This window comes from Nomia melanderi, chromosome 4 (assembly GCF_051020985.1).
Source record: "Nomia melanderi isolate GNS246 chromosome 4, iyNomMela1, whole genome shotgun sequence".
NCBI lineage: Eukaryota > Metazoa > Arthropoda > Insecta > Hymenoptera > Halictidae > Nomia > Nomia melanderi.
Genome location: NC_135002.1, coordinates 5184077 through 5211496, shown reverse-complemented (window position 1 = coordinate 5211496; position 27420 = coordinate 5184077). Strand labels below are relative to the sequence as shown.

Genomic DNA, 27420 nt, shown 5'->3' with positions numbered 1-27420 from the left:
TCTTTTTATCGATTCTAGATGACGCTATCCGCGTCGCCCGTTGCACCATCATTTCCGATCGTAGACCGCTGGCATGTCATTCGCAGTTTTCTCCGTTCAGTAGAAATCATTAGCGATTCTTGTGAAAATGAAAACGCGCCCGTGGCTCATCGCAGCCGTTCCTCCGCGAATCGGTAAGTTTCGTAACGGTAAAACAGGTTGCAGTAGCGCAGCGTCATCGAGCGTTTTCGCGCCTAACACCGTGTCTAACGGCATTCCTCTGGCCACGTTACATAATTTCTGTTATGCACCATCGGTGACTTACATATACGCAGTTTCGCAATCGACGCATTCATCAAATCTTCCGCGACTTCTTTCCCCGTGACACTGAAATTCCAGTTGCGTTCCATTTCCATCGTTCAATTAATAACGAGGCGGCTATCCGCGCAGCTAATGACTCTCGCGGCCGCTGGAACGGTCTACGAAGCATCTCGCAACGAAAAAGAAAATCGCGCGGAGGATTCACCGTAAACGATAAATCCACCGCTGCACATCCGTATAAACCATGCGTTTAAAAAGAAACTTTCCAAACGCGTGCGGTTCAAATATTTTATTCGATCTCATTCCCTACAATAAATTTCTCGAATAACTTTCAAGAACAGTATACTATTCCAAGGATACTAAAAATATTTTCCATTTACAAAGCGTATCTACTTAGAAACAACCCACACTCCATCGATGCGCCATCCACCCAAAATCAATCCTCGCTCCAAAACATCACCCAATCCTACTCCATAAACACCAAACCGTATACATCCCAAAATTACAAACGCCAATTGCCAAACAACTCGAAATATCCACCGAATCACAAGCGACAACGGTCACCGAGCGAAACGTCAAATTTTTAATCCGTCGCCTCTGTTCCCAGGCCGGCGTACGGCCCTGCGAGAGAGTCGCTAGCGATTGGCCGATCATTCTGCGATCCCACGTGACCATCCCGTCGGAGCGTGCTTGCGCCGTGGCAGTGGTCGCCGCGAGCTGAGAGGTGAGAGGAGGCCAGCTCCCGCCACTTCCCCAGCGTAACCAGTAGCGCGGCTCAGCTGTTTCTGTTTACTAAACAAAGGAGCCAGAAATCAGTTCAACGGTGGACGGGCGAGCGGCACGTTCGTGTGGTGTCGGTGCGCGACACCCACTCCTCCTCTCAGCAATTTTTTTTTTTCCACCGAAAAATCCGTTCCGACTCCCCCCGTAGAGTCGCGCGCGAGCGTCCGGTTTCATGACGGCGATATAAAAATCGCGAGTGCGTCGTCGGGAAACGGACAACCACGCAAGGGGACGAAAATACACGTATATATACACCCCTAGCCAGGTAGAGAGAGAGAAAGAAAGAGAGAGATAGAGAGAGATAGAGACAGAGAGAGAGAGAGAGAGAGCCAGGTCGATCGGGCCTGTCCGCAGGGAATAATCCCATCCGGCCGTCTGGAGCGATAACGGTGTACTGGCGACGGGTATAATAGGACGAGGAAAACAGTGAGTACCTGCGAAACGCAGCATCTTGCATGCCCCGAACTAATACGACTACGCGCTACTTCGACGCGAATCCTTGACCCGATTTACCCCTCGCGGTATTCTTGTACCCGTCTTCGAGTCTTCGCTTCCCCGTTCAATCTTCCCGTGCTCGATCGATCTGCTAAAGTGTCCGCGACACGGTGGAGGGACCAGCGACCGGATTCCCTTCTCCGCGGCGCAAAAATGATTCCCAACCAGAACCGCTCGCGGAACTGGCTCCCGACTGCTGTCCGATCAGCGTGCGCAGATAGCACCTCTGGCACGTCCGCCTGTTTTCTGCTCCGATATACCGTAGATCAGGGCTGGCTTCCCACAACAGGTACCTGAGCTATGGCTTTCGCAGCGGGGATTTCGGGGATAGAAATGGGATTGATCAAGATAGCTGCTCGGATTGAGGGCGGAGCGCTTGGGGCCTGCGTGTAGCTTGCTACGACACTGTCTAGGGTGTCTGCAACCCTGCTGATAGCTGAGGGTGTCAGAGCTGCTGGAGGTTACTGTGGATGTTTCCTTGGGATTTCGAGTGATTCGTTGCTTTCGCATGAACTGTTTGTCTAAGGTTGGAACGTTACGAAGTGTATGTTCAGTAGGTTCTAGGAATGTCGCTTATCGTGTGCGTCGCAGCGAGAGAGAGAGGAGAGAGGGAGGGAGGGAGATTATGAGCGTGGGTTGTCTATGATAAAGTTAGATACGCAGTTTTCAAAGGGGATTCGATTGGCAATCAATCGACGCGATGCGAGGCAACGTTTCCAGCGTTCGCACGAGAGCGTTCAGGTGTCGGGCCTGGACGGTATCGACACTGCCTCCGCTACGCAGCGCGTTGCGATACGCAGGCTTACATAATCGCAATCAGCTGTGCGCGCACACGACAATCTACGCACCAGCCGGAGTTTGACAGCCGCGCTGCGTCGTATTTTCATCGCGACGCGGCCGTTTCCTCGATTCAGTGTGCTCTGTCGCAATCCCCCTATCTCGATTACGGGACTCATTGAGAAATCTCGATCGAACCGGCTCCGCGAACGAGGAGGAGATTTATCGCGGGCAGAACGATTTGTTCGTTGGCAATTATGGGTATTCAATCATTGCCACGGCTATTACGGTGACTCAGGATTCGGTCAGAGTCTGCTGTCACACTTCTTTGTGCAACTTGTTGCGAAGTTTAAGGCTCAGTGGAATGAGTCTGTCTTAGACAGACGTTGGAAAAGACAGGAATAAAGCAAGGAATATGGTCTGCCTGTTTTTATATTGAACCTTTCAGGATAATTGTACTGATATTAAACTCTGATATTTATAATCGAATGTTACAAATAACGCGAATATCCAAACGAAAGGTCGGAACTTCTGTATCGTTTGAGAGTTCGACGTGTAATTCAATTTTCCACGAAAGCGTTTAATATTCCGAAGTATCTTTCTCCGCGGAGGGTTGAACCGTTCGTTTGAAAGGCAGAATCGAAACAGAATGTGAAATCCATTGTTCGAATTGGACGGTCCGGGTAATGGATTATTGGTAATAAAGCGTTATCGACCGGCTATCTGGCGGTGCGCCATGGAAATCGTGTGTTTACGTAAACAGTGCGATCCATTGAGCGTCCGTGGGCTGATAAGATGCGCCGTAGTTCCGCGTCGCGTGAGTAATTTCGTTCGTAACGGAGGCCGGCCGAATGAATAATCGTTTCGCCTCGTTATTCGGACGAAAACTTTTCCTATCTACGTCTCCCGAGTCGAACGATAATAGCCGGCGAAGAAGGAAGCCCGAACAAAGAGCCACGGATTCGTGTGAATTGCGCCGTTCCTTGTCTGCGGCAAGGCCGACGCGATTCAGAGGAACTGTACTTCAACACGTCTCCTCGGACATAAGGAAGCGCGAAATTTATGCGGAATCAGGTGGCGTCTAGAATCGTGATTCCGGCCCGACAGCTTCGCAGCTCGAAATGGCTCGTGCATACGATTAAATTTAACTTTACGTAACGGCGGTTTTTCGAACAGTCCTCTTAGAAGTCGTCGCTTACCGTTTTCCGAATCGAATTTCAATTTGACGCGCTTCTTAGTGTTGCACGATGCGGGGATTTCTTTTGAAATTTCTCAGAAATGCGTCGGTTTGATCAGCTTGACTCGTCTGATAGGTCTAGTGTCGAGGGATTAGCAGATGAAGCTAAATTTACAACATTGCTCAAATGATAGAAGAAAAGGATACTACCTGCTGATCTCTTGGTGTTCGAGTAATTAAATCGTTTGTCTATTTAGTCTCCCAAATGTAAACATTTATAAACCTTCTGATGCGCTTCTTAGTGTTGCACGATGCAGGGATTTCTTTTCTCTCAGAAATGCATCGTTTTAATCAGCTTGACTCGTCTGATAGGTCTAGTGTCGAGGGATTAACCCTTTGTGGACGAAGATTCCCTGAACTATACAAAACTTTTTGTAGATTCTGCCAAATCACACATCGAATGCCTAAATAACATGGAACAAGGAAATTATGTACTGGTTTCTTGCTGTTCGAGCAGTTGAATCATTTGCTTGCAACTTAGTATTACAAACATGAAAGTTTGATCTCGGTAAAGTGTCGACATTCGTCCGCGAAGGGTTAAATCAGATGTAACTATTGATTGTACATCAATTTCTTAAGTAATGGAAACACTGGCCTCTTGCTGTTCGAGTAATCAAATCATTCGTTCGCGACTTAGTCTTCTAAATACGAACATTTCATCAAAATATCGACGTTGTCCGTGGAAGGTTAATATTCATTGCAATGACACTCGCGAAAACGCGACCGATATAATTTACCAACGGAACAACTTCTCGTTGAACTGGACCAAATCGATTTTCCGTCGCCGGGCATCGCGATAAAGAACCACTTCGAGTCCAACGGTTGTAGATTTCGATGTAAGCTCCGCGATAGCTTAACGACAGTTTAAATCATTAACCGGAGGTATTGAACAGCTCCGTTCCGAACACTCCAATGATCTCGAGTAAAAAACCTTGTTACGGTCTTTGAAAAACCTATTGTCTCTCTTTCGGAGTATTGGTACTCCGATTCATAGACTGATCAATAGACTTCCTGCAGCCGAAGTTCCCAAACTTCGTTAAATTTCCGCGCTGGCGTAACGCGAAATTCGCGGAGCCTGCCAATTGTTGCGCGTTACGTTATCGAGTGGATTAGATGAGTTTCGCAACGTCGGTGACGCAACGAAGTCAGGTGTTCGTTTCGAAAAATCGCCAGATACGATTGGAAACTCGGCGAAAGAGGTTCGTCGACGGGAAATTTTCGTACGGAACGTCGGCGTGGGGGTGAACGGTGAATCCTCGAAATCGCGCGAACGAGAATCGTCATAATGCCCAGGAATAATGGCTTCCGTTGCAGCAAGCCTCCGTTCGACGCCAAAAATACGCCGCAGTGTGATTAGAAAGCAAACAACGGGTACGCCGTCCATTGTCCTGAAACTGTTCGGAACGGCCGGCTGCCAGCTGTTTATTTTTAAATATTAGAAACGCATCTGCATCGGAATTCGACCGAGCGAAATTCCTCGAGTTCCTGATTCGAAGAAGCGATCGCGTGTATCGATTTCGTCGGCGTCGATGCTGGCGAATTTCCTAAAGGACCCGACAATTCGTTGCGATCTTCTGCGATCGGTGCACGGAATTGAAGAAGACGATTTCTCGGAACGAGCAATTGCTCCTTCTTCGCTCTCGAGCTCCGTAATGGAACGAGATTCGTCGCGGAACGAGAGAAACTGCTCTGTACGTGGGACCCGACTGATCTATGAATCATTTCGGGTTCACGTGTCAATCTTGATCACGCCTCCGGGGCGGTAGGAATTCCGCCTGATAGAACTAGGGGGAAATTGAATAATAGATAGCAGTTTGGAATTCAGGAGAGTGTACTGTAAAATTTCAGGGACGTACGATTTATTTAAAATCAAGAGCTGTGATAGGTGAAAATACGCGTTGTACGCCGGAGTTTATTAAACTGTTTATCTGAACCAATAGAATGAAAGAAGCTAAATAGTTTTAAACTATTTTTATTTTGAACCTAGTAGATTCTTCAGATATTCCATTCGATTGTGTGTATATATGAATAAGACAATAGTTTCTGAAAAATCCAGGTTCAAAATAAATCGAATTCCATGTTTCATTAACCAGCACTCCAGGTTGTTTTGTAATCTATCAGCAACTGCAACTAATTTTTATAGTATTCCTAAAATGAGACATGCTATAACATTTCTTCGATCTTTTATTTTACTTCTCAGTAGAAAATCTGGATGCGTGGAAAATAGAATAATTTTAAGTTTCTTTAAGATTAAAACATTTAATATTACAACTAGTGCAATATTGGAGCCTACAGAGTTCAAAGGGTTAAACATTCTAGATAACAAAACCTCAACGAACTGTGCACGTCATGAATTCAAAATTCCATAGCTTAATTTAAAATCCATATTCCACTAATCGCACCATTAATTAAATCATATACTTTTGTCTTCTATTATACATGAAAAATATCGATATCCAATTATCGAAATGATTATTTGGTAAAATCCTTTTCTTCCCAGCAACTCAACTGTTCCAAGTAAGTTTCGTCTACGCTCGCGACTCACGGGGAAACCTTTGGAAGTCGGCAGAGCCACGGTACCAGCGAGACGCGCGCTATGCACAGTGAACGGTGTCCGATGTATCTCTTGTCCGCTTTCACGCACACATCGATATAATTGCCGTGCACCGATGCGAGACACGCTCTTAAAAGCCGAGAAACGAACAAAGAGTACGCGCGCATACAAGCGTGCGCGCGCGGCGTTTCCCAATCCGCGTCCTTTACTTTCGATCGTTCGCCGTTCGCGGTTTCCGTTTCGTCGACGTGCCTCGCGAAAATCGTTCGACCGATCGGCCGGCGATGCGAATCCTTCTAGACCGTGGGACCTTTAACTCCTTGCACTCCGAGCGTTTCTCAAGCGAGAACTGGTTCTTCTTTATCGCGATCGCCGGGGACTGACACGGTGAAACATCGATTTTGCACAGCTCGACGAGAGTTTGCTCGGTGCCTGAATCGGATCGTTGATATTTTCGTGAGTGTAACAGTACAATGAGTACTAAGGAGTTACTAAGAGTCATTAATAGTCGAGTGATCGTTGGAAGTTACGAATGATTAAAGGTAGAACTATTGGAGGTTACGAATTGTCAGAGTTTTAACCGTTATTGTAATTTGTAAATGGTTACGAGTAGAACTGCTATTGGAAGTTGTCTATTATTGATTATTAACCGTGATCAAAGTATAAATTACGAACAGTAGAGTAACCTTCAGAATATTTATTTATAATTATTAATAGCTGCATTATTGAACATAAGTCATTGAAATCAGAGGTATCGCTGAATGTTACGAGTTATTAACTGCAGAACGATTATCAGAATATGAAACTCGGATTTATCGCAGCGCCTCTCGAGATTAGAATTCTGTTTAATCACTCCTCATTGGCTCTAGCTTCGAACAAGGATCTCCCGATGATTCTCAATAATTTGCGCAGCCGAGAGGCGATACCAGCGTCTAGATTCTATTTTTACAACCTCTTCGCTCATCGTTCAGTCATCATCCGACAGTTCCGTGCACCTAAGAACAATAAACCAGACATCCTAGGCTCTCCTTCAGAACAATCGCGGCGAATCGGAGCGCGAAGGATTAACCTTGAGCCTCGCGATACCGCGAAATCATTGAGTGCGCCGTGCTCATCCCCCTCCTCGCTGATTGGCCGAACTTAAGCTATACGTTCATGACACATCATTGACAATTTCAGAATGAAAAATCTTTCCATGAGTCTCCATGTAAGATGACTGATGTTTCTGAATTGAAAACAATCGTAACATGCAAAATAATGTTGAATCAAAATATTTAATAACGTCACTAAGTTGATAATAGTATGTAAAGACTGTAACATGAAATAGTGAATAATTGTTGCTACGTTTCTTTGCTAAGAAGGATAACCGTACAGAGAAATGGTCAAGATTTCCGTGGCACTTGACGAGTCAACCCTTTATGGTCCATTGTTTTTATTGGAGTGCTAGTAGGCTGGTCCAAGTTAATTTATAGAACGAAACAAGTCAATTTGAATAAATGAAAGAAATACAATTGTAATGGATTCACTTATTAGCTTATGAAAAGAAATTATAATTTAAAATTAGCTAACAGATGGTATCTTTTGAAACAATTTCCTGCGTGGATTGCAATTGCAGGGACCGTTATAAGTATGTCAATGGAATATGTCCAGTGGTACTGGACAGTGGAAAGGGTTAACACGTTGACTGCCACGGTGGTCACCGGTGGCCAGAGCTTCCAAATTGTTTTAAAATAATTACGAGAAAATTGCCATTGAATCGAAATATTCGGAAACACGAGAAGCTAGATAATATGAGCACCGTAATACCAAAACATTAATCATTATTTCTAATACCATTTTCCTGAATTATAAAGGAATAAATCTTGCTACAATGAAACGTTTGACATTCTCGTGGCAGTCAACGTGTTAAGGGGTTAACAATAGAATTACCGTGCCAGTCAAATGACTGGTTTCGATTGTCTTGTTTCGCAATGATTGATATCTTAAAGGCATTGAATATTCGAAATGATCTTGAAGATAAATAGCTTCACTTCGATACTATAATGAATGTTTGGAGAAACCGAGCATAATCTATTGTTACAACTTTCATATGGATTACACATCAATCGTAACCCTTTGCACTCGGAAGTTTTTCAATGGAAAGATTCAACACTTTTTGACGAGATATTGTTTGAAACTAATTTAACGATAATTCATAGATACATTAATCGACAAAGGTGTTTTATTTCAATACTTCACGTAACGATGCGAAGTTCAATTTGAAATATTAAATATTCAACTTTATAGTTTTGTTGTATCTAATCAAGTGACTGAGAGTAAAACTATAGAATCTAATATTTAATGTTGAACTTTGAGTAATGTCTTGATACGTGAAATATTAGAATAAAATAGCTTTGTTCCTCAATATACTGGCGATTTCTCTTCGACTCAATCTCAAAGAATACCGTCTTCGCCTCGTCAAAAAATGTTAAATATTTCTAATAAGAAACTTCCGACTGCATGGAGCTAAATTATATATCAACCGCTTACATAATAGAAAAAACAGGAACTACGTGCTCTTGATTTTTCAGTCTGAGGTTCACGTCGTCGTTCATTCAATTACAGCTTAACATGACGTTCTATTTATTTATTCAAGAATATTTAGAAGTCACTGAAATGTTACCTCTAAATGGTTCAATTGTGATACAGATAAATATAGAAAAAATTGTTAAAACGAGTAGATGCAATAAAATAGAATGTCGAGTCTGACTCGACACAGGACCGCAAAGGGTTAAATCCATGTAGTTCTAGTGTTAATCGTGTTCGAGAGCAGAGAGCAGAGACACAAAAGGTTGGAAGACGCCGATCCCGCGCGCGGTTAGGTACTCCTAGGCTCGCGGATCGCGGCTGTATCGTAAATAGGCGTCCCTCCGCGGAGGCGCGGCCGTCTTTGTAAGTGCGTGGCAGATATACATCCGCGCACGTGTGTAACGCTGTCGGGTCGTGAGCTCTCGGCGAACGGGCAACCTTGGCGAACCGAGTAATATTCCGAGACGGGCGAGAGCATTTTGCGCAGCTCGCGCGCCGGTCGAGAGCCGACGACTTTCGTCGATAATTCCCTCTCGCCGGTTTGTTTCCGACGAAACCGAATTTTCCCCAATAATTTCCCCGCTGGCCCAATGACGCGGAATCGCTCTCGCAGCCGCGACGCAACGGGGAAAAGAGCCTAGCGAGAATTGCGCAGTTGCTCTCCTTCATCGCGCGCGCGCGCGCGCCGTCGCTGCCGGTTAGAAAGTATCCGTTTATCAGTTTTTGTTACTCTCCGCGGACCTGGACGAAAAGCATTACGGGAAAATTATAGTGGAGCGTGGACTATACGCTACCGGAGAACGGGCCGTGCTCCTTTTCCGCCGCGCTGTCCGCGGCTTTCTAAGGCCTTGAGCGGATACCGAGGCGAGCGGAATTTTGTTCCCTTGTATTCCGGGGAATCTCGAGACTCTGGATTCATTTGTTGCTGTAGCTGATATTCCTCGATCCCACAGCGATCGGTAGGTCTAGTTTCACCTCGATTTTTCGAGATTTCTTCGGAGTTTCGAGTTGTTCGCGATGGATACCTTGGATTGACGGTCGATTGTATCTGCCTGTCGGATGGAATTGGTTTTCTTGGCTTTGGCATTTGAAAGTGGCAGCTCGCAGAGTGGAATTGAGGGGGTTTACTTGTTGGTTGTTTACTCGTTTTCATTCTTTCTTGTTTCTTGATTGGAAAGGGGCAGTTCGGTGTATTGTAAGTTTTTAATGAGGAACTAGAGGACGCTGTTTATGAAACGAACTTCGAAAGGAGAAGAAACGTGGATATTTCAACTGGATTTTCTGATTTATGCTTCTGAAATTGTTAGTAACGAGATCCATAAGAAATATCCAAGACAGCTCGATAAGCATCGATTTAAATAATTATCGCTAACCTACCGACCAGTTAAATCGATGTTTCGACATTTCTACGTAGCAACTTCGAGAGTGTATCTATCGAGACTTTGATTGATTTATAACTCGGTTTGCGTATTGCTAAATCAATTTCCTTAACATTTCTCGGAGAAACATCTGTTATCTTTATAATAATTGCAAAATGAAGAAATCAGGAATATATCATTTTGACGCGTCCGGTAATTCAATGTTAAATAATTCATCGCTGTTTCCTTTATCTTGCAATGATTGAAACAGATGCTTCTCAGTAAATCAATTTATTTTATAATTTGAAACGTTTCTATATTACAAATAATGCTACCTAATTTTGTGACATTTAGCTAGAACGTGCAACGATAACAATGCAATTCAATCAAATGATTTGTCGACATTTCGGCGAGATGAAATGTTGACGTTTCGAAGACTTTAATGTTTATATTTGGGACACTAAGTCGCCAATAAATGATTTAATTATTCAAACAGCAAGAGATCAGCACGTTTCTGGTTTTTCTATTATTTAAGCAATTGGTATATGATTTACTTCGTCTGTTGAATGTTTTGTATATTTCCAAGCATCTTCGTCCCCAAAGAATTAATATTATATTCTTTCATTTTGTATATTTTCCTCTTTGAAATCGACGGATCAGTCAAATGACTGATATTTTTTAATATAGAATGAAGATAACAACCAATTCGACATTACCTTTCGTTTGTAACGACTTTATAGTACCTGAACTGAGTCTTTGAGAGAATACTATTACAAAAAGATATAAATCGTTCTACCGATACAATGACCGGTCGTGGTAGGTAAGACAGACTACAAATTTTCAGAAAGTAAACAACAAAAGGTGTGAATATTGAAAACTGTTTTATACACATATTTTAGGAAAAGTCGTGAAGGCGATTCGATTACGTTGTCTACAGGAGATTCTAATGGAAATTCTAAAAACAGTCTATTTTACTGGTCGCGGTGGGAACAGCGTTAAACGCTCGTTTCCGCGAGCTCCGATTCGATTGCGCCGCGTCGTCTTTCCTCGAGACCGGCCGTTCCCGACTGACCCAGTACTCCGCGGCGTCTGCTTGACATTTCGTAACCGTCACCACCGACGTGTATATTTAGATCCACGCAGCCCGCTCTCGCGGACTAGCGAATTCGCGCTTTTATGGGGCTTCAACACCGACGCGACGCTTCCTTTTCGAATCCTCGAGGCATTCAGACGAACGGCTTTTCACCGGAAAGCCTGTTTCAATGGACGCGCTCGAAACGGTTCTCCTCTGTGTACATTCGTTTGAAGATCTGCCCGTCTCCTTCGACGGATTCGAGGCGATTCGCCGAGAAGTTCGCGGTGCGCTGCGACACCACCCTAATACTGCCCCCTGGATCCACACCGGAACTCGGCAGGCAGTCAGCTGTTCGAACCGCGTAAATATTTGATCTCCCGTAACCCGATTTCGATTAGGCAAATAAGATTCAGGGTAAAAACGGTTGGTTTATTAATAGAGGGAGAGCGAGGATGAACAGAAACCAGGTTGCCTTTGAAAGATGCATCGTGGAAGGTTTAATCAAAGTTTCATACGTTGCGGAGCTTATTAGCGAATGGATTTAATCGTTGCACTTGAGAAGCCAATTTTAATCGACGTTTGATTTCATATTGGAGAGTCGTGAAGTTCGATACTTGATATTGAACTTCGTGTTATGCGTTTACACGTGAAATAGAACGGCTTTGTTCCTTAACGCTGGATTTGTAGACGTTTGTTCTACACTTTGTTCTATTGAGCCTTGAAAACTACGTGTTTATTTCTATAGACATGAATATTTTAGCTTCAAAGCGTATTATGCGTGTTTGCATAATTGCACGAATTAAAATCGACTTGCTACTAAATAATGTTTAACCCTCTGCGGACGAATGTCGACATTTCGAGATCAAGTGTCCATATTTGGAAAAGTAAGTCGCAAAAAAGTGATTCAGTTACTCAAACAGCAAGAGATCAGTGTATAATTTCCTTTCTTTCTATTATTTAAGCAATCGATATACAATTTAACTTCATCTGCTGGAGGTTTCGTATATTTCGAAGAATCTTCAAAGGGTTAAAACATTCAGTATCCGTTATATCGACGAGTTCTGTAAATCTAGTATTAATTTATGTGTGATTTCTCGTTAAGTCAGTTTCAATGAGTGTTCTTTAGATCCGACTAGAAAATGTTGAATATATTTAGTGGTAGACTTTCGAGTGCACAGGGTGAAAAGGAATCTGTTAAAAATGATGAGAATATGTACGTTTCTTGCACTTTCTTCAAAGAATGTCTTGGGACGATGTTTCTTTAACACTAGATCTACCGAGAATTTAATATAACTGATACGTAAACTCTATACAAATTGTAACAGTAGATTATTTTTGGTTTCTCCAAACATTCGTTATAGTATTCAAGTGAAACTTCATTTTTCACGTCACTTCGAATATTCTGCTTTCAAGATATCAATAATTGCGAAGCGAAAAGATCGGAACCAGTCAGTTTGACTAGTACGGTAGTTCTGGTGTTAATTAGGGAACGAATTTTTGAAACGATATCGTTAGGTTACTGGAATATAAATTGCTCGTGGATTGCTATTGAACACGCGCCGCGATTCGAGTTAAAGCTATCCGGTGTTCCCGTTAATCGTTTCCCCGGTGCACCGGTTTCCGCCTCGACCGCCATTTCGATTCGTGCGCTCCGACTTACGGCCGGTCTGGCATTGTGCACGGAAAATCAGTGCCCGAGGAGAAAGTAGCGTACGCCAGCGTTGCTGCTCTGTCCGGCGTTAGTTCGATTAACAAACATTGCGTGATGCAACGGTACGCGTTGTGTAATTCCATTAGGATCATTTTGCATAGTTATTATCACGACGTTTGGCATTCAAGGTTCGGATCGACGCAAATGCGACCGTGCTGTTCGTGGAAAAAAATAGTCAATCGAAATCGAACGGTTCATCCGAGCGAATGGAAACGTTCTCTACGTCTGCTGATTTCAGATGTTTCAAACATTGTTAGAACCTTAATTCTATTATTGAATTATAATCTAATATAATTAATATAAACACGGTTGATATCGAGAATAATTTAATTTAACATTCGATACTTTAAAATATTCTAAATCATCAGCACGTCAATTTTATTATTGAATTATAATTTGATCTAATTAATATAAATACCATTGTTATCGAGAATAATTAAATTTAACATTCGATACTTAAAAATATTCTCCTAAGCAAATCATGTTCATAACATCGATTCAATTCGTTCAAATAAATACTGTTCTACTAGAGACAGTAAACATCTCAGCTAAGTTAGAATGATCTTTGTCCAATTAATTTAAGAAACTTCTGAAATCGAATAACAAGCTTTCTGCGTAAAGAATTCCCAGAACACCGATCCCATTCGTTCGAAGGTTATACTACTTCTTTCCACGGACGGTGCAAATACTAATTCGAAAGCAGTGTCGCCGTTTAAATAATTACTTTGCAGTTTTCAGCCGTCGTGGAGGCAAACACTTTGTTCCCGGCCCATCTTCCTGCCCCGTCCTCGACCGGAAAGGAACCAAGGCGAAGGACCTTCCACGATTCCATGCCACCCGGTATCCAGTGACTAATCTCCGCTGACCTGTCGCGATCCTCGATCGCGATGGCCATTTCGCGCCTCCCACTCAAGTTTTCGAGGAACCTGATCCGCAACTAAGGAGCCTCGCTCGCTTCAAGACCTCCAGAAACAGTTACGCTACCTCGAGCTTCCTAATTAACGCTTTACCTAATGGTTGCTTAATAGACTCCTTAGCACTGGCTACCGCCTAGCGAGCACCTGCGAATAGATTGCCAATTTCGTTCGTTTATTGCGCTAATGATCCCTCGGGGCTCTTTAAAGCGCGAGCATTAACGGTGCTCCACGATGTTTCGATCTTATTTGAAATAATATATTGATAATATTCGCACGTGAACTCACGAAAGTCTCGCAGCCGCTCGAACGACTCCACGATCCTCCATGAAACGCTTCAACGCTGTTATTAATGTACAATTATGTTTCGATAAGAAGATCCGAGTAACACAGAAGAATTCCTTTTACTTTCTTTTACTTTTTCCCTCATGAAACTTTAACGAGATCGCTGCCAATCAGCCTGTACATGAAAGGAACTATTGTAAGTCTTCCGAGCAGAAAAATATTAGCGCTGTCATAGATGATCAGCCGAGTTTCTCGGAGCGAGCGACTCGCAGCTGAGAATCTGTTGACACGTTGAGTGCCATGGGGGTCGCGGGTGACCCCAAACTAAATCGAATTACTATAGTTCATTCAATTAAACGATTATTTGGAAACATTTCTACATTACAAATAATGCTACTTAATTTTGTGACATTCAGCTAGATGAATGTGCAATAATAATAATGCAATTCAATAAAATGATTAATATGCTTTTTCCATTTCGTGTATTTTCTCTATAAAACCGTGCGGCGTTCAACGCGTTAAGTCGCTCTCGGCTCGCCAATTGGTCGGGCATTCCGGGGAATGTTGAAAATTGTAGCAATAACTTTTGTAATTCTCTGCACGGGCCATTTAAATATTTTCCTTGTCGACATGAGGAAACCAATTAACGTTGTTCCGGGTAGAAAAGTGTTAAGATACGGCCCCGAGATAAGGTTCGTTCGTTTCGCGGCGATCGGGGGTAGGCTTTCTACCGTATCATCCTGAACCGATTCGCGCGGCGCGTTCGAGTTCGCTCGGCCGATGGAAAACGGCGGCGGCAGACACGGGGAATCGCGGCGAATGGAATGCGGCAGTGTTCGCCTCGAGATTTCGCGAGAAAAAAAGGATAATAGAGGAAAGATCCGGGGATCGGAGCGGTTTAAAGTAACATCTGTTTCGAAATCGCGAATGAGCTGTTCGTTTGCCGGAGTGATTAGTCCAGCAATTGTTTCCTTTCTCTCTGCGACTTGACGAAGTGACGCGCGAAGAACCAATCGAGAGATTTCACACTTCAAATTTGGGTATATAAATAGTAGAGTTGGTTACTTTGATTTTTGAACGATTCCTGTGTTGGTCTTCAGTGAAACCGTTATGAGAACCGAAGAGATATCTAATTGTGGTTGCATTGGTTTAGTGCATACTGGATATATCAGTTTTGATTATTAAGAACGCACGCTTGAAATTTGTAACTGATTCTAACGATCTAAAAGCGAAAATAGTTACAGATAAAACCAATATGTATTTAATCTATAAGGAATCAAAACTGATATTAGTGAAACTAGACTAGTCCATAACAATTATGAATTCTCCCATACCTACTTCATGCACACGGATCAATACCATAACTATATATATAGTTATTATATAGTTATATCTCTATAAAAGAACGAACAAAAAGAAAGTCTCGGGGGCACGGCGAGACACGTCGGTAACGAACGATTACGGAATATCGCGGAGCGTCGGGGGCGGTAAAGTTACGTCAATTTGGCGAAGATCCGAGGTGGCAGCGGTCGCGGAGGAACGCGGCCGCGAGCGTTGGACATCGTCCAAAACCGTGTCGTTTCCATTTACGCGAAACTTTGACGCGACACCGCCACGCTCCGTCTGCGTTCGTTCGCGCCTCCCGCTTTCTAATTCGGCCGGCGTAATTTCGTATCGCGCCGTCGATCGCGGGACAACGCGGAATCGCCAACGGTGTATCGTTTGAATTACAACGACAACAACAACAACAACACGGAGAAAAAAACAAGGGTTCAAGGGATCGGAGAAGATAAAAGACAAACGCGCGGATCTTCGAGGGACACCGGTTTCATCCCTCGTTGGAAAATTGTGCACGGCCGGGAAGAGCGCGCGCAGGCGATACGCTTGGGACGACACGCGCGAGCGCGGGGAGGAGCGGACGAGGCCCCGGCATAATAGTCGTTGCATTACTCTCCGGCTTCCCCTACGTAATCGCGATATCGGTTCAACGGCCATGCGAAATTAACTTTCTCCGTTGCGGGTCTGGCAACGAGAAGCCTGTTAGAAGCGCGCGTTGCACTCGCGCGCTGTACGGCTAGCGACGTCCTCGAGAGGCGCTCGTTCGTTGCTCCTTTTTTCTTCGATTGTCCTTTCACCGTGACTCCGACCGACGTTGATTTCGGCGATTCATCATGGGGAACTCGGAGGATTGCTTGTCGGCTATACCGGTTAACACGTTGAACGCCGCGCGACTTTGAGGCGCAGAATACGCGAAACGAAGAAAGTGCAATATTGACCCTTTGCACTCCAGAAGTTTTTCACCGGGAACATTCAATATTTTCTGATGAGATACAGACATTTTCTTAGATTGAATTAAGAAATCTCATGCATCGAGGAAGAGAACTATTTTCTTTCAATATTTCGTATATCGATGCATTATACAAAGTTTAATATTAAATATCAACGTTTACAGTTTTGCTGTGTCAAGTCATTTGGTGACCTAGAGACGCCTCTGGAGTGCAAAGAATTAACCCTTTGTCGGAAATTCTTTGAAACATACAAAACCTTCAATAGATGAAGCTAAATTATATATCAATTGCTTATATAATAATAATAGAATAATATCAATTGCTTATATAATAATAATAATAATAATAGAAAAAAGGAAACTAAGTGCTGATCTCTCGCTGTTCGAGTAATTAAAGGGCTAAATGATTTCATTGAATTGCGTCGTTATTATCGTTTGTTTTCGTCACCGCGTTAGGTAGCGTTATTTACAATATAGAAATGTTTTCATATAATCACTTAATTGAGAGAATTACAGTGACTGAATTTAGGGTCACCGGTGACCCCCATGGCATTCGACGTGTTAAGGAATATTGAGTATCTTCAATATTGTGATGAATTAAGTTTAATGTGTCGTTTCGTAAATGCCATTTGTTTAGAAAGGATTGGGTATTCGTGGTATATATCTATATTGCTTGGTTTTCATGTGTCTTTTCGTTTTTATGGGTTTCACTGTTTGTTAGTTTCATTGTTTCGTTTTGGCAAAGAGAAATGGAATGATTGAAAGATAGACTTTTTGCTTCGCTTGGCGACCGGAAATGTCGGAAGATTTTCCTGGGGGAAATATCGCGGGCCTTTGTTCGCGATTCTTGTAAAACGAGGCGACACGATTGTAAGGGAATAAAACTAGTCCTGAGAGCTTCGTTGTCCGAATGAATTGCGTGGGCGATACACGCTCGATCGTAGAATCGTTTTCCAGCGACGACAAGGGAACCGGTACCGGTTTTCCGTCGCGCAAAAAGACAATGCCGCGACCTTAGCGGATATGGTCAGACCAGGTATTCATCGAGGATGCCCGGTCTCGCGGTTCTTTCCACGACGACGCCCCTGTCTTTCTTTCCCCGGCGTAGAAAGCCGCTTCGCGCCAGGTTGTTCTGACTGCCCTTTGTCTCTTTATCCTCAAACATCTGCCGGTCCACCTTTCGTTCCTTTTTTCAGCCACTTTTTCATCCATCGATATCAGTGTATATTACACCTTTGAGGTGATACCAAGTGCTATAAGAACCATATATGTTGGCATGGTTTTCGTTTTGTGTTTTACATGTATTTAAGAAATAAGAGTTCCATCAAATACATTTTGAAACAAATTTTCTTTCTAGTTCATTTCTTCCCAAATGCTTTAAATTTATAAACTCAAGCATTTGGGAAGAACTGGGCTAGAAAGGAAATTTTTTTCAAAACGTATTTGAAATTATCGATATTATTCTTTAATATCGTAACTCTTTAGGTAACTGTTTCTTCGGTTCTAAATCTCTAGTGTCGATCAAATATGATAAAATATCATGTACACTCTCTTAATTAGAAATATTCTTTCAGTCACTATTAATACCATCAAGTATTACATCAAAATTGGTATGATTAAATTTATAAACTCATCATACCAATTTTGATGTAATACTTGAAGGTATTAATAGTGACAGAGAATATTTCTAATTAAGAGAGTGTACATGATATTTTACCATACTTGATCGACACTAGATTTACTAGAACCGAAGGAACAGTTGCCCAAAGAGTTACGATATCAAAGAATATCGATAACATCTCGAGTAGTAAATAATTGATGAAATCACTCTCCCAATCACTATCAACAATAATCTCCTCGACGATCCTCATTCATCCCAGAGAACACAGCGTATGCAGCCTCAGTTCCAGCGTCCTCACGCCTCGAAACTGAATTGAACCCGGCGAGCGACTAACAAGAGCGGTCTCTGTCCTCTTTCAGAATGCAGTAAACATGCCGTCGCTGCTGGAAGCGCTGGAGCTGAAGTACGGCAGTTCAACGACCGACTGCTCCCTCACCGACGAGGAGACCGAGTCGAGCTCGCCGAAGGCCGCCCTCTCGGTCAGCATTTTCATCCCGAAAAAGTCCCCTCGCCACACGGTGCCCGCGCTGCTGGTGCTCCAGGACTGCGACATCGAGTCGGCGGGCAACGACGACGAGAAGCTGCGCAGCAAATGCAAGAACGTCGAGGAGCTCGACCTCGCGCAGAACAAGCTGTCCCAGTGGACGGAGGTGTTCGGCATCCTGCAGCACATGCCGAAGATCAAGTTCGTCAACCTGAGCTTCAACTCTCTGGCGGAGGTGCTGGAGATCAAGCACGGCAGCTACGATCACCTGAAGAACCTCGTCCTGAACGGGACCAGGGTGTCCTGGTCGACGGTTCAAGGTCTGATCCGGTTGCTGCGCAACCTGGAGGAGCTGCACCTGTCCCTGAACGAATACAAAACGGTCGATCTCGACTACCAGAAGGCGGAGAACGAGAACCACTCGCTGAAGAAACTTCATTTCACCGGGAACCCTATCGAGATCTGGAACGAGATCTCCAAGTTGGGCTACGTTTTCCCTAATCTGGAGAGTCTGGTACTGGCCGAGTGTCCTCTGAGGTCCCTGGCCCTGGTGGACAATAGGAACTCGAACGAGGAGGAGACCACCACGAAGAAGGATCAGGAGAATCTCAGCCAGGACAACGAGAACATGAACAATCTCGACGCGGACGAGAACGTTTCTGGCAAGGGGAACAGGATATACGGCGAGGGCAAGGTCAATTACGATAGGTCCGAGTCGGAATCGGAATCCAGCGGGACCACGATCAAGTCCTCCCACGACCCCTTCAGAAAGCTCAGGTTCTTGAACGTCAATGGAACTTTATTGTCCACCTGGGACGACGTCGAGAGGCTCGCCAGGTTTCCCGTTCTGAAGTCGTTGAGGATCCAGGGCTGTCCCCTTTTCGAGGTGAAGCATCTTTTCCACGGAGATTCTACTTTTTCTTTTTACAGTCTTCCCGCCGGTGTTCGTCTTTTGACGCTTTCTTACCGGCGAGATGAGTATTGCACTATATACCGGCGATCCCGGAGTAACACGGTGCTTGAGTTACACGGAGTCTCGGGTAACACGGTCAGAAATTGCGACAACCAGATTATTAATCTTTTGCGGTTTGCTCGGGGTTTTCCACCTTGAAACTCGCGTCGACGTTACTTAATTCGATTAGAGTGTAATGTACCATTTTAATCGGTTGTGGGACACTTCGAGAGACTGAACTTGTATCGGTGAAATAATTATTATTAGTAAAATTCAATGTTTCTTGTATGAAAGGACACGATTTTTAATAATGCAGAACGAGATCATTACGTTTTCGTGCCTTCTAATTGTAAGCTTCGCGATTTGGAAGTGATTAATCGTGTTAGTCGAGGGTTTACAGTGTGTTCGCGGAGTTACGGTTATCATTGAAGTAAAGGGGATGAATGAGTTCGTCGGATGTACCGGTGACCTATTAAAGAATTCAAACCTGCGCGTCGTCGGCGTTGAGCAAGGCAGTAAAACTCGCGCCGTTAAAATACGAGACCATTAAAGCAGGTTGATCCGGTACGTGCCGGTGGATCTCCGTCATTTTACTAGAAAAATCTTGGCACAAAGTCAACTGGACTTAAACGGGTCCACGAGTGTCGTTTTCAAAAACAAGCCTCTTCAAGTTGACGCGGCTCAATCGTCGGGACTCGCGTTTCTCTCTATTAAACGCGCTCGAGTCGGGGTCTGGATGTTAAGTGACCAGTGGCATTGATCTAATCCTTTGAAGTTAATCTTTCATCGTCTATATCAAAGGGTTCCTCATAAGTCAATTCAATTTATATATCTTCCAATAGACTCACGTACTTTCGACATTAAAACTATCAGACTGGTCAAAGTGATTCCTGACGTTCCCAGTTATCTTGAAATTATTAAGATAAAAAAGAATCGAAGAATTATTAAAGAAATTGATTTAACACCATGCAAATTAAATAAATCAATTAAAGTCTCCATAGATGCGCTTTTGGAGTTGCTATAGAAATCTGAACAATTTCTCGGTAGTTTTAGTGTTAACAAATTCCCTTTCATTCTTCACGTATCATTTAAATTATCATTTAAAATTACAAAGAACAGTCCGCCGTTCGCCGAACAAGGCTCCGCCGAGAAGATTCGTTTAATTTCTCGAATGTCTCGCAAAAGGGGCGAGCCGCATCGAATGAAGCATCGCGAGTACAAAGGCTGCTAGCGATACACCAGCTGGCTAACGCGTTAAGCACCAAAATATGAGGTTACATAACGTCGTTGATAAAGATAGAACGAAGGCCTGGTAATAACTCGGGCCGCGAGTCTCGATTCTATCGCGCCTGCATCGGAGGAGCTGTCCGGTGCTCGATGAAAAACGTTCGAACTTGATGTTCCAGAGTCCTCGAGAGTACACCGAGCACGAGAGGCGGCAGCTGCTGATCGCGAGGCTGCCGAACGTCGAAACGTTGAACGGCGGCGGCGTGATATCGTCGCAGGAACGCGAGGACGCCGAAAGGGCCTTCATTCGGTACTACATGGACAAACCGGAAGCGGACAGGCCTGAAAGGTGCGGCAACCCGGTCTCATGGCCCGCTTTTCAATCGTTCGATCCTTAATTTAGATCCGTCAGTGTCTGGTTCTTGTCTTTCCATTTCCACTTCTTGACGCCGGCCTCCTAATTAGCCGTTGCTCTTCTGTTTTCGCTCGAAACTGAACGTTCCTGCAATGCGTCTCAATTACAAACGAACGAACCACTAGATCTATGTTGCTCAAGGATTATTTCTAGGTAGATTCTGCAACCTCATCGACGCTGCATTGAAAAATTGTGCTGCTGAATTCGGACTGCACTTGCTTCGTAAATGTGCCTTGTAATAGGCATTCGTAAATTGATAGAATCGATAGGAAAACGAGAACCTCTATCTCCAACGGAGTTAACTGTGTACTCGAGAAGCGACTCCCAGGTGATTTGATATAGCAAAGTTAGAAACGTTGGTATTTATCGTTAACCTTCGTATGCTGAATCAATACGTGAAATATTGAAAGGAAATAGCTTGCTAATTTATTTCTTGATAAATTAATTTTACAAAATCTCCTCTACATCCAACTGGAAAGTATCGAGTATTTCGAGTGTTAATATTTGTTATAGAAAATTATCGAACAGAATATCGAATCAAACGTACAGCGAGTCTCTTAGCAAACGATCAAAATTCAGCAGAAGTATCATCGCGATACTCAGTGTGTTAATGTTCAGTTCAATCTGGTTCTCTTGGCAGGCACTCGCGTTCCGTTATAAACACGGATGGGTCACATTCGGTTACCAGATGTCAATCTATAAATTCGTATCATTAATCTATAAAATCCCCACGATTCCCTTTCGCGTTCATCTCCAGCAACCTCGGAAATAGATGACCAGATTTATTATGTCTCACGAGCCGTATTATTCCGACGCACGCCTATTTATTTACTTATTCCGTTGCACGTCAAGGGAACGTTGAAATTAGGCTGCCGCCATTGTTCCAACGAGCGGCGCTTCGAGACCGGCGCGTTGGATCGCAACGATTTGTATATGTCCGCGCCGTATCCGAGATGCAAAGGGTTAATTTGGCTTGAATCCCGCCGGGAATGAACTGCCGCTTCCTTCTCGGTCCCTGCATTCATCTATTCTATTCTAGTCGAACCAGAAACCATAAAGCTATTCTAGTTTCACGGGCGGCGATGTCGCCGCGAGACGAGCGTGCCCCAACTTGACCCAGTCCTTCCGTTTTCAGGTACTCCGAGCTGGTGGCTATTCATGGCAAGCTGGACCCGCTGGTACACGTCGACCTGAAGCCCGAGAAGAGGGTCAAGGTCACGTTCACTTACGGAGATCTCGTCGAGGTAAATTTCCCTGTTTTTTTCCAATTTTTTTCTGTTTCTTTTGTTGCCGTTGGAAACGGATCGTATCGTTCAACCCCCTAAACATCGATTTACATCATCCAATCCGACAAGGAATTTCCACTGCACCTTCTCATAAATAAACTATACGTTTGTATCCTTTGTTTCAGGAATCAGTGACATAACATTGTCAAATTAAAATTGGAAAGTGGCTTGTTCGTTGGAATCTTGGTTATTCTTGATTAAAATTGTAGAATTAATATTGTTGAATTGTCTGTTTAGATATGATGTTTTAGTGTATGTTTGAATGGTTAAGGGATGATGTAAATCGATTTAATTTCTCGTTTTCCGAATCGAACAGATGGCTTCGTAACGAATTCGCCAAAGAAAGTTTCCTTTCCTCCTTAATTTTATCTCGACGACCCGATGGTGCTTGTTAAACGTGAATGGAAATTGTAGGTACGATCCGTGGACGTGTACAGGACGGTTTTCGAGCTGAAAACCAAGCTGGAAACGATGGTGAAAATCCCGGCGAACCGGATGAGACTGTTCTACGTGGACCAGGTGAGGTGACACGAGCTACGATACTTTACCTGGTGTTCTCTTCTGTTTTCCAGAACGTTTGGTTTCTCGAGAGTCCCCTTAAAAAGCACGAAATCACGATATAGAAATCCACCCCCCAACCGCGCGTTCTCTCACGAACCCGGGCGAGCCCGCGAAAATATTGAAAGTTGTTGAACACGGTCCAGAGGTAAATTGTTTCTACAGTGTTGGCCGATGTACCAAGTTCTTTTGTTTTTCTTTCTTTTTCTCGACCCTTGTGTTGATAATCCAGCTAACCGTGTTGCAGTGATTCTAGTCCAGCGAACAAATCAATAAGAGAATTTCTTGATTGAAAACTTACTAATCTCTACTAAGAAAAATTGAAATACGTTCAATTAATTATAGCTCTATGCAGTAATACGTGGCAAGCTGCCTCTAGTAACCTATACTCTAGATGGATACCTATAGTAATCCATAGTACTCTACGTATCCATCCGTCTATAGTCATTTATAGCAATCTATCTATAGTAATTTATATACTCATCTATCTATCTATATTCATCTCTAATTTATTCTATCTACAACCGTCTGTAGCAATCTATATACTTATAGTAATCTATGATAATCGATTTATCCATCTATCTGTATATCCATAATAATAATTCAGTACTCTCCTGATCGAATGTTAGAAACGTGACTATTGACACAAGGGTCAACACGGTATACAATAAAACTGTGTGCAAGCGTGTGCCGATTCCCGCGAAAGTGCGCTTCTCTAATGCATCCCGTCGACGTATCCAGGTGATGAAGGCGCAGTACGGTCCGGAAGAGATGCTGTACCCGAACAAGCAGCTCTACCGGTACAACATCCGTAACGGCGACGAGATCATCATCGACAGCAAGCTGAACCGTTGCGTGTCCGCGTCCTCGACAACGTCTTCCATTCGTTCCTGAAGAAGGTTCGCCAGCGAATCGTCGGACGACGCGAAGCACACCTGACGATCGTCGGTGACTGATCTCCATTAAACCGGGCCCACGAACCGGACAAGAAGCCGCTTCTCGATCGGCAGATCGACAACGGGGACGCTCGGGATTTTTTTATATATACCATTCACCGAGTAAACATTGTTCTTTTTTTTAGCGATACTGTGTATTCATCGTCGATTCTTCAGGGTTAAGAGAGCGCGACGCGTGTGGCAAAACAGACGAACGAGGGGAACGAACGATCAACTTCGACGTTGAAACGCCGTCGTCCCAATATATCGCTGGCCCAAGTTTGATACTCGAGTAGACCGTTAGCAGATCGAAGCGTTGCGGGCGTCGAAATCGCGGGATCGATCGTGACCGGCGCGGTTGACCTTTTTACACCGAGAACGTCGCGGAGAACCCGCGACTCTTCTCCGAAGCTTCGCACTAATCGTTTAGCGTAGATCACAGCCAAGCCTATGAGAGAAAATCAAGGAACAAACGAACGAAAAAAGATAAAAAAAAAAAACAGAGAATAAACGTAAACGTACTTAGTCCGAGGTAGCCGCTCGAGATTCACGAGTTTCGTTTCCAATGTAGTAGACGACCGTTGTCGTCGCTTCGCGGCGACGCGGAAGCATTCTATCCATCTAACGTGCAGCCGCTGTACGGCCAGGAAGAGAACGATTAGCCGTTCATTGACGTTTCGAACGAGGAATATCAAAAAAAAAAGAATCCATCGTCGTAGACCTTAACCAGACCAGTTGATTCAATTTAGTCGGCGAAACGAGCGGAGAGCGACAGTGAATCACGGACCTGGGTGGGATCTGTTGTGTACATTGTGGCGGATGTTGAGCAGTGAGATGTTGACTCCAGTTTGTTGATCGATGTTCTGTAATAATAAGGACTCCGCCGGGAGACGAGCGAGTTTAAGCTCTAGTTGCGGATGAATTTTTAACGCGATACAAAACAAAAAAAAGAGAAGCGAAAGGGAGAGAGAGAGAGAGAGAATGAGAGAGAATGAGAGAGAAAGAGAGAGAGAGAGAGTGAACTATTTTTGTAGACCGCAGCCGGTTCTCTTTAAAGAGGAAATCGCGCTGAAGACGACACGCGGCTGGGCAAACGATGAAAACGTGTACACGGTACGCGGCTTTGCGTCGTTCGCACGAGAAGCGCACCGAATTTTTTCTTTTGTGCTCGATCGACGGGGATGTCCCCTTCTTACGCTGGTCGCGATTCGACTCGATCGTCGTTGGACTGCGGGTGATTATAGAAATTCCAATTTTTAATCTGCGAACGAGCACTGTCGCAATGATTTCGAACTTCTAGAACGGAAGGTCACGGTGGGTAATTCGATTACTCGAGTTATTAGGAGTTTAGGTCTTCTGGTTCTAGTAGTTTAGGTTTTCTTGTTCGCAGAGAACTGAAATATGATTGGAAAACAGTACGATTATAATAGAACGTGGGTCTTCCTAAGAAATACTATAAAATTCGTTACACATTTTAATTTACGTACTTTTCGTATTACATATTCAGTGGAATTTGGTATTATCAAATTCCCCATAGGTGCATAGAAATCCGCAGTTCAATGGTCATCTCGTCTCGAATGAAATTCGACGAGGTGACGGAAGCAGTCAGTAGAATTTTTTTAAATGTTTCATACCATTCGATGATATCCAGCGTCGGAGGATCATCCCCGATCGTCGAAATGACACGTTCTGTCGTAATCCCATGCATTTTCGGTGTGTACTTAACCCCCGGAATTATCGGTTCCCAGAATGAGGATGAATTTTAGCTGAATTTAACGCATTATTCGCCGGTGGTTATCAAACGCTTAATCGAAGGTCAATAATCCCGGGAACTCTGTAATCAAACTTTCAACGGCAATTACAATCGTGAGTCAGCGAATCCTGTTGAACAATAAAATCTAATTATCATTCGAAGACTATTGTTCGAAGACAGTGATCAGGCCATTTTCGACGTGATCGCGACGGCTATTAATGGCCGCCCGGCGGATAATGCGTTAATTAACAACGTGGCACGGTATACCGGCGAACTTTCTATACTTTATAGCTGCTAATTTACGACCGTCTTTCACGTGGTGTATATGTTGTTTTTTCTTTGGGATTCAGAAGAATGTGGAGCGTGTTACCAACGATGCCGTGGGTCTGTCGTCCACGACAGAGCGGGATAAATTCCACCGGCCGGTCGTTGGCGCGCGAAGACACCGGGACGAGAAGCAACGTCGCGTGTTCGGCTCGCGTGAGGAAGAAGAACCTTGAAGAGTCACTTAGTGCCTGCTTTTTACTAGCGTAAAACTCGGATACTTCTAACACTGCCCTTGTAAATACCATGAACACGCGTCCGGTCGGACCCGACCCGGAACGCGGACACAAACTTCGTCGACTCTTCATGGTGGCGCGTCCGACCGAGCATTGGAACGCTTCGACTGTGGAAACCTTAATTACATCTGTTCTCCACTTTCGTTAGAAGGATACTGTTGAGTCATATATAAACTCGTTACCAGGAGCCGCTTTGTTAATCGGATTTATTATTTAGGCGATAGTCGATTTGATCGCGGATCTTTATGGAAATTCAGATTGTTAAGGATGTAATTAGAAAGACTCCGATAGAAAAGGACTTTTTCAAGAGTGGATATTACAAAGCAGTACACTTCGGATATTTTCTATATTTCCGTTGCATCACGTGCAATTTTGAGTTTCCAAATGTTCTATAAATGCATGAAGATTCGTAGTCTACTTAGAATACGCGAATGGTAACAGAGATTTGGCAGGGATTCTAGACACCTTAACCCTTAATTACCATAGACGTTCGAGCTGACGTGACTTATGTGAAAAATCTCGCAAACTAATGTTCATTACGGCCGTTTATTTACCCGAGTAATTGAATATTCGACAATAATACAAAGAGTGCTTCTCACAAGAAGATAATAAGTCAAGAACAAAAGCAGGCAAGAATAAATGAAAATTTAGAAGAGTCTGACAGACATTTTATGGCACTTAAGGGTTCAGGTTTTCCGTTCTCCAGAACAGTTCGAATGTTCCAATGCGCGGTCCAGTTTACGAAGAAAAAGACAGGGTTGGGATGGGGTTGTATGGAAGAGTCGGCCGACGTAATTCTCGAAGATCACACACGCTGCATCGCGAACGTTGTTGACGTCAGGTTCCAGGGTTCCCCGTGTGCCCGGGGTGGCGTCGAGCCCGTTTGATCGATGCCGCCGCGACGAGTAACCCGTCGACCCTGAGATCCTGCGCCCTTGTATGTGTCTAGTCTCGGAAAAGGACCTCTGCATCATTCTGATTTTATATAATAACGATCCTTTTTTGTGCTGGCGCAAACGTGTACGTACTAACGAAAATAAAATCTTTATATGAGACCAGCGGCGTCTTTTCACTCGTCGGGACCGCTCGGCTACGTGTCCGGTCTGTAACCCTTAACTGCCGAGGGAAATGTTAAAGTAGCTTCGATCATTTCTATTCGCGTCGTAAACCTTTTACGCGATTCTAATGGGCAAGAGATCGAGTTTCATTCGAGTACCGTTCGTTCCGATATAAATAAAACAGAAGTTTTATCCTGTATTAAATAGAAATTACGAGTGTCGCTTAA

General features: G+C 43.8%; 1 protein-coding gene across 3 annotated transcripts; it reads left to right on the top strand.

Moving 5' to 3' along the window:
• Window positions 1-45: 45 nt before the first annotated feature.
• mlt (tubulin folding cofactor E like protein mlt) lies at window positions 46-27193 on the top strand. Of its 3 annotated transcripts, XM_076367245.1 has the most exons (8): window positions 46-173; window positions 908-1509; window positions 13590-13832; window positions 18325-19335; window positions 20808-20977; window positions 22179-22287; window positions 22744-22848; window positions 23629-27193. In XM_076367245.1, the coding sequence occupies exons 4-8, from the start codon at window positions 18337-18339 to the stop codon at window positions 23779-23781; spliced, it is 1536 nt and encodes a 511-aa protein (XP_076223360.1). In that variant the 5' UTR covers window positions 46-173; window positions 908-1509; window positions 13590-13832; window positions 18325-18336; the 3' UTR covers window positions 23782-27193. The 3 variants fall into 3 exon arrangements, 2 of the variants coding, with proteins under 2 accessions (XP_076223360.1, XP_076223359.1); XR_012998477.1 differs by lacking the exons at window positions 13590-13832; window positions 22744-22848 and adding an exon at window positions 22902-23035 and having other exon boundaries at window positions 23629-23776; XM_076367244.1 differs by lacking the exon at window positions 13590-13832.
• The last annotated feature ends 227 nt before the right edge of the window (window positions 27194-27420 follow it).

What these genes read in the sequence shown, in the direction of transcription:
- mlt (XM_076367244.1), top strand. Translation starts at nt 18,337, where the DNA reads ATGCCGTCGCTGCTGGAAGCGCTGGAGCTGAAGTACGGCAGTTCAACG. An exon ending in GAAGCGGACAGGCCTGAAAG is followed by an intron (nt 20,978 to 22,178) that starts GTGCGGCAACCC and finishes TTCCGTTTTCAG; the next exon opens with GTACTCCGAGCTGGTGGCTA. An exon ending in GACTGTTCTACGTGGACCAG is followed by an intron (nt 22,849 to 23,628) that starts GTGAGGTGACAC and finishes CGACGTATCCAG; the next exon opens with GTGATGAAGGCGCAGTACGG.